Raw genomic sequence first — 14740 nt, 5'->3', positions numbered from 1 at the left:
TGGGAAGCCATATGGTGCAATGCTGAATGCTATATTAAATTGTGAGTCAGATTTTGGCCAGGTTTATGCTCATAAATGAATATCAGAATTATACGCATGCAAATTTCCGTACACTGCTGCTCCTTGGTTATGTTAAGCTTACTTGATCCTTTTCCTTTTTTAGACACCTACAGAGATAAAATCACGCCTAAATTAAATCTTAATGGCACTAACAGATAATAGGAAAGATAGAGGGCTATGACACAGTGGGCCTCCCTGCTCTTACCTTGAAAGAAGCAGTCTTCATTATGAACGATGGTGATCTTCTGCTTCTTCAGGCAGGCAGCTCTGTGCACTTCACAGTGGTTTTCATAGAATTCCCCATCGGACCCACAGACGGGTTTGTAGTGCTGTTTACAAGCTTGCATGCAGGCACACTCCGCATGCCTCGTCTCTCTGCTGACCACACAGTGCCTCCCCAAGCCACAGAACTTATTTTCACAGGATCCAAAAGGGCCATCCTGAATTAGAAATTCTGGAAATGAGAAAGAAAACAAATGATGGGGTTCTCTTGTTGACATAACCATTTCATTTCAAAATATCAATTGAACAATTTCTAAAATCTATCAAAGAAATCCAGAGTATTGGCCAGGCCACGGTGGCACACGCCTTATTCCCAGCCCTTGGAAGACAGAGGCAGGTGGATCTCTGTGAATTTGAGGCCAGCCTGGTCTAAAGAGCTAGTTCCAGGACAGGCTCCAAAGCTCCAGAGAAATCCCGTCTTGATAAACAAAAGAACAAAAAACAACCAACCAAACAACAACGACAAAAAAAAAAAAAAAAAGAAATCCAAAAATCCAGAGTACCATGACACAATTAACTAACTTATAACAAAACTCAGTGAGCAACTATTCCAAATGCTGCCAGATTCTTCTCTGGTTAGTCTCCTCTAGATTTGTCCTCTCTTTTCAGAGTACATTGGGATTTGAAGACTCACTATTATTGTTGTTATGTATAATTTTAACATTTTTGAAGATGTTATGCAATGCATATTGACTACTCTGACCATTCCCTCCATGCCTCTTCTTATCACCCAGGCTCCCTACAAATCTCTTTCTCATGTTTATGTCGGTTTTTGTTTTATGGCCTTCCGTGGTTATCCAGCTCTGTCTATGCTACTGTAAGTTTGGAAGGTTTTTTTTGAGTCTGATTAAATATACTTAACACCATTATGATAATTCCAAAAAATTTGTGAGCAGAGTTCAAAGGGTATCTTGACTAATACTAAAGAATTTTACAAGTATGAAGCTTTATTTGTTAGCTATTATTATTGGCCCTTCAAAACGAACTGCCATAAGACATACATACAGTTGAATAAAAGTTTAAAAATTAGTCTGTTATTATAAATCAAGTTCATATATTGCTTTAATTTTCATATATTGATTCTGGCCAAATTTAAATCAGGTAATTTAAAATTATACAAAAACATACCAATAGCAGAGTAACAAACAGAAATCTAACTTGGAACATAAATATGCTAAACCAAAATTTGGGGGTACACAGCTTTAAAAAGTAGTTGAGTGGCAGTTAAATGGGAGCAGCCAGAGTTCAGTCAATCCCAGATCATATCCTTGTCCAAACTGAATAGCATCTCATTACAACATGCCCAAATACCATAGTCGTTTATTGGTTGTCAATACAGTAATTTCTCTAATTTGTTTCTGCTGGGTCAGAAACCCTTCTGACCTCATTGCAATAGAATGCTTAGCCTTTACTGGTTCTGAGTGATACAGAGCTCATACATCATGTAGTAGTGAGGGCTTTCTTTCTCTGGGGATAGCATGATCATTCTAGCACCATCTTGTACTAAAGACTACCTTGCTCAGTAGTCATGGCAACAAATTGAGCAGAACAGTACAGAGAAATGGTAGCTTAGCTATTGGCAGTAGGAGAGGGGGAAGCAGGATTCCAGCAACTACTCCACCCTCCTCTTCCATATGCAAGGGATATTGGAAGATGCAAGTTTGCATGCTATATTAATGTGTGATTCCCCTCTGCATGCTATGAATATATTTTATCACCATCAGTTATTAAAGAAATTATTTCAGCCAATGGCTTAGCAGAGTAAAGACAGGTAGGAGATCCAAACAGAGACATAGAGAGAAAGCAGGTGGAATCAGGGAGATGCCATGTAGCTGCTGAACAGAACGCTACCAGTCACCAGCCAGAATCATACCAGTAGGTCACAGCCTCATGGTGTAATAAATTAATAGAAATTGGTAAATTTAAGATATAAGAGTTACCTAGAAATATGCCAAAGCTATTCGCCAAGCAGTGTTGTAATTAATATAATTTCTGTGTGATTATTTGGGTGTGGGTGACCAGAAAGTGAAGGAGCCATACAGGTCATGGTCACTAGAAAGAAAATGGATTTGATATGAAATTACCCTGTAGAGTGATTGTTGTTAGGGCTGTGAGCCTTATGATGAGGTTAGAGAGGCTAACGTGGTTGGGGCTTAAAGTGAGAGGGCATGAAGAGGACATAGAAGTGATATGACAGCAGACAAGTGTCAGAATTCTGAGGGGAGGGGAGGGAAGGAGGGAGGGAGGGGAGGGAAGAAAAGTGGGAGGGAGAGAAGGAGAGAGAGAGAACCCTGCTCTCATTGCATTAGGATAGTCACCCTGTATTATGACAGAAGTTTGAAAAGAACTGAACTGGCTCTTCTGTTCCCAGAAACTATGAAAACTTTTTACTTTGATACATTTCATGGAATGTCAGAAAGTATACACCAGATGATTTAGTCTGGCCTAGTCTACATGTCAAGGCACATGAATGGCAAACTTGTCTTCATGGACTAGAAGACTAGGCTTGCTTTTCCTATTGTGTCCTAACTTCACAGCAGAGGTCTGTGGGTTGTTTGGCAGACTATCAGGGACAGGACAAGGGCTGATTTCAAAGAGCGAAAGAAGGCAGCTGCAGTGTCTGCAATAGAACAATAGATAGAAAGAGGAAGGGCAAATAAAGCAGACTGCTCAAAGCAGCTTCAAAGAGTCACAGCGGATAAACTGAATCAATTGTTTAACACACACTTATCATACTGTAAGTAAATTCTCAACCATGTTTATAAACTCTGTGGCTCACCAAATAGGACTTTAGCTAAGTTATTACTGTGATTACTCTTTGCTGCCTAATCTTGTGTAAACAGGCATTTATCCCTATCTTCCCAAGAAAAGATAACTAAATAATACCCACCACTCAGACAAATAGTTAATTTATCTTGCTGAAATTTTTCTCTTAACAAATGTAGTACACTGAAGTCAAAAATATCTAAATTTACATTGCATACATTTATAAAATAATGAGTGGTTTGAATGTAGAAATAAGTCAATATCTTTATATTAGTGTGTAAGCAAATAAGAGTTATCAAGAATGTGCTTATTTATTAAGTGAGAGCTTATAAAAGAGTGATTATTTCACTTTTTAGTAAAACTGAGGCAGCTCTTAGAAATATTGTATTTTCCCTTGGCTAAGTTGTGATAACAGGTGATGTCACTATCTGGTATACATGTTGGTATAACTGGTGGCACTATCTGTACCAATGTTTTCATAATTAGTGGCACCACTACCTATTATACAAAGGTTGGTGTGATATAAGGTGACTATCTGCTACCAATGTTTGCAAAAGAGTTAGCACTCTCGTACTTGAGATTTGTATAATCATAGATGGCTTTCTGGTACACCAATATTTGCGTGATAAAAGATGTCACTGTCTGGTACACCAATGTTGGTATGAGGATTGGCACACTCTGGTACATGAGATTGTTATCATAACAGGTGACTATCTGGTATACTAATATTGATTTGGTAACAGATGGCTCTTTCTTTACATTGAGGTAGATGTATGTCTCCAAGAGTCTGTCTTTCTGAATTCTTGCTTTTACATCCTGTTCTGACTTAAAGATTTCAATTAAAAAGCTGGCTACTTTGTATACATCAATAGAATATTCTACAAGTCTAGTTGGAAGTTGTTGTTTCCTGTTGTTGTTACACTTAAAAGAAATGCAATTAATTTATATGAAATACAGAAGAAAGTTTATTAATGTAAATGAAAAGCAAAGATATATCTTTTTACAGCAATTAACAATAACTAATGTTAGATTTAAGTTTCTACTGGTGTTAAATCAATTAAATCTGGTCAGCATGCCAAAGATTTTTTTAAAGTATAATCAGGTAGTGACTTTAACTAATTTAATTAAGGATTAACTTGTAATTTGATAAAGTAGCATTTGTTTTTCCTCAGTGGACTATATATTTGCATCATTTGAGAATTTCTGTGCCTTCCTAAAATTACTAAATATTCAAATTACAAACAATTAACAACAAAAGCTAAAAGTCACAAAGAAAGCAAAGTTATACAATATTGTATTAAGGTGTTTGTCCTAGATTCCCAATCATAATTTACTTCTGTTTAACAGATTTCTATATTTAATATATATATATACATGTATGTGTGTGTGTTGTTATCATATAAATAATTAACTGAGTGAATCTTTGAAAAATGATTTTTTTTACTGTAAGTTGTGATATTGCTTGTTCTGGGATGCAAAAATAATTGACAATTTCTTCAAATGATTTACTAAGGGAGTAAGATAGTACTTTAGAGACAGTACTTTAGAGATAGTACTTTAAAGATTTAGTGGCCTGGTGAGGGACAATAAAAAGATTAAAAGACACAGCACCAAGGTAGTTACCATAATTCACCCAACACAGGTGAGGTATTTAAGCAATGAGCTTTCAGAAAGCTGGCAATGTTGGATAAGGGGAAAAGAATGAATCAAGGTTTAAAATGATAATAGGGGGAGGGGAAACAGCAGATTAAGGTGAGCTGCATTAATTATTGCGTGGAATATAAACATACTGTTTAATTAGCGCCATTTTTCACACACTGTCTCCTAGCATATGCTAGGTTAAAGTATAAGATGTATTTAATAGCAACTCTAAATGACTAACATTTTAGTCATAGAAGAGGGCTCAAATCATTGTTTTTAAACTGTATTTTTGTCTGACGAGAATTCTAGTAATAAAAAAAGAGGTAACTAACAAATTACATTGCGTCTCTCAATACAATAATCCCTTTGTTTACACTCATCTACTAAAGCACAATTCTAATTAAGTTAATGGCCAGGTGGTGATAGTGCACGCCTTTAATCCCAGCACTCAGGAGGCAGAGGCAGGCAAATCTCTGTGAGTTTCAGGCCAGCCTATTCTACAAGAGCTAGTTCCAGGACAGGTACCAAAAGCTACAGAGAAACCCTGTCTCGAAAATAAATAAGTAAAAAATAAAAAAAAAAAGTTAATGTATGTAAAACACATTTAGCTGTGGTTAGAATGACTAAGACGTACTGTTCAGCTACACTGACAAATCACACATTGATAATGCTCAACTTAAAAATATGCACATAATCTAAAACATCCTCAACCATCCCAAATACAAACTAATTTTCCCTTATATACTTTAATTTGATTTTTTAATTTAAAGTTGGTTGTTTGCTCTATTTCACATGGGTTAATGCAACCTTGACGTTAAAATCTAAAATTGTATTACCAATCTGCCCTAAGAATGGAATTAGCAAGTTAATTAAATGCTCAAGCCTCATTTTTCATCAAATAGCATACAATTAGAATTTAGTATGCATTTCTTAAACAAAATAGAGAGAAGTAGCAACAAAGTTAATACTGTTATCATACAGCTACTGAGAAGATTCTGTATATGTGGCCCTGAATGTCTCTGGTTTGGGATGTTTGATTAAGAAATGTAATAATTATGATTATGAATGATAATTTGTCATGGGTTTGGCAGTAGAATAATTGAATAAAATTGTTTTAATAAATAAATGTCTTTCTCAACATGCTGTATTAAAAAGCCTTTTGGAACTGGGTAGGTAATATATACCTGTATTCTAGGAACTCTAGAAATGGAAGTAGGTAGACATTAAGTTGTAAGCCAACATGGTCTACATAACAATCCTATTATAACATAAAGACACAAGCAAGGGACATCAAGGAAAGGTTGGAACTACTGTGCTTCAAAATAATACCCCTAAAGTTGCCAAGAAATTCTAACACAATATTTTTCTCAGATGCCAAAAAGTTAAAAATAATTAAAAATTCTTTAAAAATTGGAATGAAGGAAAAGAGAAACAAGAAATACACAAAGTAGGGGAAGATTCAGAAGTTTCCATTTCCATAATTATATATTTTTGATTTAGAGTCACAAGCATCCATTTTCGTGACAGTCTGCCACCCACATGTAGAAAATTGGGAAACCAAAGTAAAATTTTGCTTTGTATATTGTAGAGTAATCTCATGGATTTCATAGGTAGGGACACATGCAGCAGACAAATGCAAGGCATCCAGAAGACTGCACAGTGTGACCTTCCAGGGACTGCTGTGATTAGTGTCTGCATCTCCTGCTGTTGCTCTGTTAGGCTGGCTAATATTTTGCTCCAGTAACCCAATGAAAAGAGAATCATATCTACCCTGAATTTGTGACCGTCTTTCTATCTTATTTTGAACATATTAGATCTTCAGTTAGTTCTTCAATTGTGTATTTTTAAAGACAAAACATTCAGGAGTGCAAGGAAGTCTCATACAATCTGCATCAATATTGTACCAAGTGCTGTACCATGAAGAGAAATTTTTTCATTAAAAATGATTCTACCCAACCTTTTCACCCTGTGCTTGGTCTCCTGAGTCCCTTCCAACCTCTGGTCTCTATGTTTAGGGATTTCCAGAATGTAGATAAAAGTTTCTGTTCTGTCTGGTCCCACAGCCATTCAGTCCCAAAGAAACACGCAAAGGCTGGTACTAATTATAAACTGTTTTGCCTATGGCTCAGGCTTGTTACTAACCACCTTTTACAACATAAATTAACTCATAATTCTTATCTATGTTTAGCCACATGGTTGGGTGCCTTTTTTCAGTGCAGCATTCTTATCTTGTTTCCTTGGCATCTGGGTGGCTACTGCATCTGGTTTCTTCTCTTCCCAGAATTCTCTTAGTCTGATTGTCCTACCTATACTTCCTGCTTGGTTACTGGCCAATCAGTGTTTTATTAAACCAATACAAGTAACAAATCTTTACAGTGTACAAAAACAACTTCCCACAGTTGGAAAATGGTGGTTCAGTCTCCAGGAATCTCAGAAAGAGACTGTACCTCAGAGCTGTCTCCTCCCATTTCATAATCCTACTTAGTCCTGGGATTAAAGGCCTGCACCCTACCACCTGATTTCTATGGGAAGCTACTGTGGCTACTAGGATTAAAAGTGTATGTTTTCCTGCCTGGTCTATAAGCCTGATCAGTGTGGCTGTTTTACTTTTCTGATCTTCAGAAAAGTTTTATTTATTAAAATACAAATGAAATGTCCCATAATTGAAATTAAACACTACACATCCTGTTTTTAACAGTTTTTGAAATTATAATATAATTACCACATTACTTCCTTCCTTCTCTTACTTGAAGACCCTCCCATATACCTCTTTCTAATTCTTTCTCAAATTCATGCTCTCTTCTTTCATGACTATTAGTCCATGCAGATTTATATGTGTATATACACAGATATCCGTAAATACAAACTGCTCAATTTGTAGAACGTTACTTGTGTGTATGATGTCAGGGTTGATATTGTTGGCTTTTACTGAGAAATATGCTTCAATGATTGTATCACATCTCTGCACAGGTTTTTAGGAACTTTCACTTTTAGTGCTGCCTAGTACTCTACTGCATGGATTATCAATTTGTTTATTAATTCACCTATGGAAAAATGTCTAAGTTACTTCTATTTTTTTGATTTTATAAAGTTCATAGCACAAATAGTCTCAGATATGTTTTATGTTATGTTTTCAGAGAATTCTAATACTGTGGTTCTCAACCTATGATCCACATCTCCTTTCATAGGTGTTGACTAAGACCATGGAAAACAGGTATTTGCAACACTACAGTTGTGAAACAACAATGAAAATAATTTTAAGGTTCTTCCTGCTGTTAAACGCTGTTCTTCTTCCTCTCACTTGACTTGGGTAGCAATTCATCTTCTTTTTTTAAGGATGACTAAAAAATGTTTTGTTTTTTTTTAAAAAGTGGGGGAGAATGGGAACAAAAATATCACTGTAAAACAAATTAAAAATACTAAAAGCAAATGTAGTACAATATTAACATCAATATGGCTGAAAACACTACATGCTAACAGACAATATGAGATTCAATTAAAGTGGGAGATGAGAGGAAAAGGCGGAAGCCACAGGCCTACATCAAGGGCCTTTCAGTATGTGTCTGAATAGAATGGTTATATGCCACTTTCGCTGAGAGCCTCCTTTGGCCTAGAGATCACACAGGCACAGATACAGAGGAACATTCTCGTCTACCCACAGCAGTGAGAGATGAAGGATGCTCTCCTAGGGCTCAGCACCTGATACCGTCACCATGAACTCAGAGATGCTCCTCTTGAGTGTTTTTGGGGCCAAACTGACTGCTTTCTGAAGCTATGTGTAGAGCCACACGACTCCTGAACAAGGTCAAGGAGCTTCTTGGTGAAGTGGGCAACTGCAAGGGGCTACGCCTTCAGATTTATTCACGCTGCATTGCAGAGGCCTTGCTGTGATTCAAGACCAGTCCACTTCAGACAGGCAGAAGTGACGCACAGGGATAACTTGTGTTTTCCTTTCTATTTATCTGTTTCTTTCTTTTCTTTTTTTTTATTTATTCTGTGTCTTTACATAATTTATCTTACCTCATTCATTCCCACATGCCTTTGCATCTGCCTTCTGCCTGCCTCAACTAAAGCAAAATTTCAGAGGAAAAAATAAAAAGGGGAAAAATTAAAAATCTCACCATGGAAGCTTCAGTGTGACACAGTGAATCACGCAGTAAACCCCTTTGTCCATGTATTTTTACCTTTAAGGAAGTGTTTACTGTAAAGAGTTATTAGTCTGGTTCTAGGTCTCCAGATTCGCCTTCACTATCAGTTCTGAGCCCTCACTAGGACTCTTCCTGGATAACCTATTGTTGCCCCGTTTTGTAGAGATCCTGCCACTTTGGGTCTGTGAGTCAGGTCCTTTCACATGTTCCAGATCAAAAACCTGAAAAAGAAGCTGCTTCTCCACAGTTGCTTAGGGTCTTAGCTAAGCAATTGGAAAGAGGGCATCTGAACTGGCCTTGCTCTGTTGTCAGATTGATGACTATCTTAAATGTTATCATAGAACCTTCACTCAGGAACTGATGGAAGCAAAGGCAGAGATCCACAGCGAAGCACTGAGCTGAATTCCCAAAGTCTAGTCAAAAGAGAAGAAGGAGTGATAATATATGCAATGGGAACACGCCCATGTTGGCAACACCCACTGAAACAGTTTACCTGATCTAATGGAAACCCATCTACTCTGGACTGACAGCAAGGGCACCAGCATAAGCAAAACTAGGCCCTCTGAATGTGGGTGACAGCTGTATGACTGAGGCCAACATTGTACCCACTGGCAGTGAGACCAGGATTAACCCTACTGCTTGTACTGGCTTTTTGGACCCCATTCTCTATGGAGGGATACCGTACTCAGCCTAGATGGGGGGGGGGGTCTTGGTCCTGCCCCAAATCAATGTGCTGGACTTTGTTTACTTCCCATGGGAAGCCTTACCCTCTCTGAAGAGTGGATGGAGGTGGGAAGAAAAGGTGGAAGGGGCAAAAGGAGGAGAGAGAGTGGGAACTGGGATTGGTATGAAAATTGAGAAAAGAGTTTTTTTCTTGATTTTTAAATTTTTATTACTTCTTTCATTGTACTTAGTCTTGTATTACATAAAGACATGTTCAGAGAAGCACATTATGTACACTGATAATATTCTCATTCATAATGCCAAAGTTTGTTCTTAAATATGGCTTTTCTATACACCTTTTAACCATATCGACGGATACTAGTAGGGAAGGGCAAGTCAGACATCTTAGAACTGGGTAAGCAGACCAGACATGATGCTGACTTGTCCTTTTGCCTTCATGGGAGCAAAGGAAAGTATATGGGAAAGATAGTGTTGTGAAATCAAAATCCATGGAAATGCTATTCAAAGGCAACATTCTAGAGGCCGAACTGACGGCATGAAGCAAGTTAATTGTTGGGTCTGCAACAAAAGTAATGCTGGGGGAAGCTCCTTTATCCCATGAAATACAGCAATTTTAGAAACTCATATGCATATAATTATAAAGACAGAAAATAAGATCCATGGGCAGTGAAAATTAACGATGTATGCTGGGCAGTATCTTTGTTGCCCAGGGCCAAAAAGATAGTTTCTTAATAAATAAATAAATAAAAATTAAAATAAGAAAATAATTTACTGACACTAATGAGAGTGAGAGGACTGCTATTATGTGATGTGAAAACTTACATTCTAAGAAATTTGCAAATCTAAAAATCAAAAATAAATTAATTTCTAGACACATGTGTCTACCAAAGTTAAACAAGAGGATATGTAACAGAATTACACAGATACGTAAAAAAAATAAAATTGCAGCAGTAATTTTAGAAAAACTATATTAAAACAATAGCAAAATCCCAGGCCCAGATAGACTTACAATTAAATACTACCAGATCTATGAAGTATAATAAGACCAATGATCATCAAATTGTTCCACAAAATGGAAGGAGAAACATCACTCCTAAACTCCTTTTTAAAGTCCAGTATTACCATGATATGAACACTAGAAAACAGACACAAGAAATAGAAAAAACTTAAATGAATGTTCCAGATGAAATTATAAGCAAATATTTTTAATTGAAATATCTCAAACTATCTGCAGTTCTTCAGGGATGAGTATCCACAAAGGTCAAGGATTCCTGATCTCTCCGTAAATGCCACACAATGTCACTTTACCCAACTACTGACCAACACTCTCCACCCATTGCTGAGACAGTTGGCACGTTTTACCCACATCTATCACAAGATCTTACTTCTTAAACAAACCCAGACACACCACAACAAGCTGTTTGCTGTTGGGCATTTGCACAAGACTTTTTCACATGTATCAAATCTAACCTCATTCCCAGTATTCCCATTATATGAATGAATTTAACTTCGGGAATTATAAAAGTTTAGAAAATAATGAAGAACTTTAAATTTCCATTTTCTCTGAATATATGTATGTGCACACTGTGTGTGTGCATGTGTGTGTGTGTGTGTGTGTGTGTGTGTGTGTGTGTGTGTGTGGAGAGAGAGAGAGAGCTAACTTCTCTTTAATATAGAATGTTGAAGACACAAGCACAATTTTGATCCTTTTTAAAATTTTTGAACCCACTATAAAGTGGTGATTTAAAAATAAATATGTAGAGTTCTGGAGAATACAATAACAAAAATAGAAACAACCTGTTAAATAAATGAAGGAAAATTTTTAGTGGTTCTTTGAAAGTTGATTCTAAGCTTCTATGTGAGTAAGCTGGAAATATTCTATACTGAGCAGGTTCTCTTTGTACATAGATTTCCAAGTATCTTTCAGTATAAGACTTACAGTTATTACTAGAATCTTACTGGATCAGTCATTAGTGTACTAGCTCTCCATCAATGCACAATCATGTTAGGAATCTAGAAGTGTTTACACTCGTAACAGAAATGGAAAAACAATGAATTTAAAAGGCAAAGAGAACCCTGTCTCAGTGGCTTGTCCTCCACAGCAACACCAAATTTTTCACAACCATAGCTGTAGCCTCTGTGTTAAGGATCCAAGGACTAATGTGAGCAATCTCTTGGACACAATATTGGGAGTTTACTAAAGAGCATTCGCTTGTGTCAACCACAGTGAAGCTTGTAGCTCAGAACATTTACCAAACAATCTGAAATACAAAGTCATGATTTTTGTTGTTCCTTTTTCTTAATCTTCTAATTCATCTCCCTCTCCTTTAAGAGACTCTTTTGTGCAGCCCATACTAGCCTTGAATTCCCAGTCATCTATTATAGCTCTGCCTCCATCATAGACTCCTGAAAACTGGAGTGGAAGGTGTGAATTATCACTACAAAGTGTGTCTTTCTCTTTAAAAAGAGATGGAAGTTTATGTGGACCTGACAATAAAAAACCCTCACATGGACCACGAGATCAAAATAAATATATAAACTATGTGAAATAAGATTAAACAGTGAGGACAAGTACCGTAGAAACAAAACAAACAGTTCTGTAACTTATTGATTTACACTCACAGAAATCAGAACACAGCTAATCTCTAAAACAAAGCCACAAATGTCTTAATTAAAAAATAGAATGGCCTACTTAAATTTCTTTTAAAAGATACTATCCTTAAGAAAAATATACAAATTATTTAACAAAATTCAAATTAAAAAATATATGGAAAATAAATAAGTGAACGTAAAAGAAAATATAGAAAAGAGAAAATGTCAGCCCATATGACTGTCATTTCCTGAATTTCTAAAGCCAAATAATAGAAGGTCCATATGGGCAGGGAAGAAAAACAGATGGTAAGAAATAATTAATAAATGATTAAAGTATTTCCCAGAACAAAAAAAAATGGATTGCCAAATTTAGAGACTTCACTCAGTACCCAGAATGAATGAATTATAGTATACATTTATCATGACATACTTTGAAATTTAGAAATAATGAAAGTATAGAATAGAATTTTCTACAAGTTTGTAAAAAAGAAAAAAAAAATGTTCATTCAGATCAAATTGAGTCAATTTGATTGCATTTGATTTTGTGGCTACAGTAGAATCAAACAAACAGACAGAGAGACAACAGTCAGACAGTCCAGAGTTCCGAATAGAAAAAGATCTAGTTCTTAGACCATTTTCGCAGTCTCTCCACAGGTCTCCCTGCTACAACAGGCAAGTTATTTCCTACTTTCCACAGAGAAACTCCAGCTCTAACACCCTCCTCCCTGTTTGAGGAAACACACCTCACAACCCTCTCCCTCCCCATGCCTGTATATCTCCTTAGTGTTGGCTACACTGCCACCTCTACCAGCCAATACTACAAAACCCTAGACTTTAAGATCTAGGTGTCCATCAACAGGTGAGCGAGCAAATTAAACACTGTGTAACAAATCAACAACAAATTCAAAAGATCATTCACTTTATTTTTTAATTAATTAATTAATTAATTTTTTAATTTATTTATTTATTAAAGATTTCTGCCTCCTCCCCGCCACTGCCTCCCATTTCCCTCCCCCTTCCCCGATCAAGTCCTCCTCCCTCCTCAGCCCAAAGAGCAATTAGGGTTCCCTGCCCTGTGGGAAGTCCAAGGACCACCCACCTCCATCCAGGTCCAGTAAGGTGAGCATCCAAACTGCCTAGGCTCCCATAAAGCCAGTACATGCGGTAGGATCAAAACCCATTGCCATTGTTCTTGAGTAGTCCTCATTGTCCGCTATGTTCAGCAAGACCGGTTTTATCCCATGATTTTTCAGACCCGGGCCAGCTCGCCCTGGTGAGTTCCCGATAGAACATTCACTTTAACCAAGATGGAATTATTCTGTGTTGCAAAGTTGGTTTAACATATCAACAGAGAAAACATCACATAAATACACCTAAGTACAGAAATCACATAATGAGCATGATAGATGCAGAAAAGACTTTGATAGCACCCCTTCTTAATCCTAACATAATGGTAGTAAAGGAAACATAATCCCAGAGAATGTTCCTAGAATAGGCAGGAACATGGCGTCGGGAACTGAAGCAGAGACCACCAAGGAAAGCTGCTTACTGGCTTACCCAGACTGCTCAACTACTTTTCTTACACAGACCAGTTCCACCTGGCCAGGAATGATACTTTTCACAGTGGATGAGCCCAATTAATTCAATTAGCAATTAAGAAAGTTGCCCCACAGACCTCTATGCAGACTAATTTGATGGAGGCATCTCCTCATTTGAGATTTCCTGTTCCCATATGTCAAGGTTTGTGTCATGTTGGAAAAAAAAAAAACTAAACATTACAGAGAGTTGCAATGAATGAAAATTTGGATGGGGCAAGAAAGTGTCATATGTTAGACACAGTACAAGAAGAACAGAACTTCAATGGAAAAAGACTCAATCCATCACAAAATCAAAAATAAAAAGCAATACTCTATTTTCTTTACTTAAGGCTACTAAGTGTGTCTGAGACATCTAGATTGCTTTGATGTAGGCACCTGTTTACTAACTTAAAAGGGCAGGCGTTCATCCCTGTGCTCAAAACATCTTGTTTTGGAGGAAGGTCACTTGGCTTTGAACATCACTTGATAAAAGTCCTGCCTAAAAATTTAAAATCAATATAGTAAATCATTAATGTGTTTAAGCAATATGTAAGGAATGATGTCAAACTTAGTAATAAAATGGCAATCAGAATATTTTAGTCTCCTTGGGGATAGAAAACAGAATCCTATTGCTAACCTTGTGGCTAACTACAATTACAGTACATAATTTAGATGAAGTAGCCATTAGAACTAGTATATTAGTGACATCAGAGATGGCTCAGTAGATTAGGGCACATTTTTTCATGGCTGAGGACCTGAGTTTGATTGATCCCTGAAATCCACAAAGTGGAAGGAGAGGACCAACTCGTGAGTGCTGTACTGTGATATGCAGGCAAGCATGTACTGGTTTACACACACACACACACACACACACACACACACACACACACTGACTAAATAAATACTTAAGGAAATATGAAAAGATAAAAGATATATCATTTCATTCCTAAAAGTATGATATTAGTGATAATTTATCCTTTATTAAAATTT

The 14740-nt window shown here is 36.7% G+C and overlaps 1 protein-coding gene across 1 annotated transcript in view; it reads right to left on the bottom strand.

Moving 5' to 3' along the window:
- Positions 1–14740, bottom strand: part of Fstl5 (follistatin like 5) — a 288146-nt gene that overhangs the window by 229399 nt on the left and 44007 nt on the right. The window contains exon 3 of the mRNA XM_050147516.1: positions 266–514. Coding sequence (XP_050003473.1) covers positions 266–514 — 249 coding nt within the window. The remainder of the gene's footprint in view (positions 1–265; positions 515–14740) is intronic.

The sequence above is a fragment of the Alexandromys fortis genome, unplaced genomic scaffold (assembly GCF_014885135.2).
Source record: "Alexandromys fortis isolate MF-2015 unplaced genomic scaffold, M_Fortis_MF-2015_v1.1 scaffold_53, whole genome shotgun sequence".
In the NCBI taxonomy this organism is placed as follows: Eukaryota; Metazoa; Chordata; class Mammalia; order Rodentia; family Cricetidae; genus Alexandromys; species Alexandromys fortis.
Note: the sequence above shows the minus strand (reverse complement) of the source record. Positions and strands in the feature narration are given on the sequence as shown.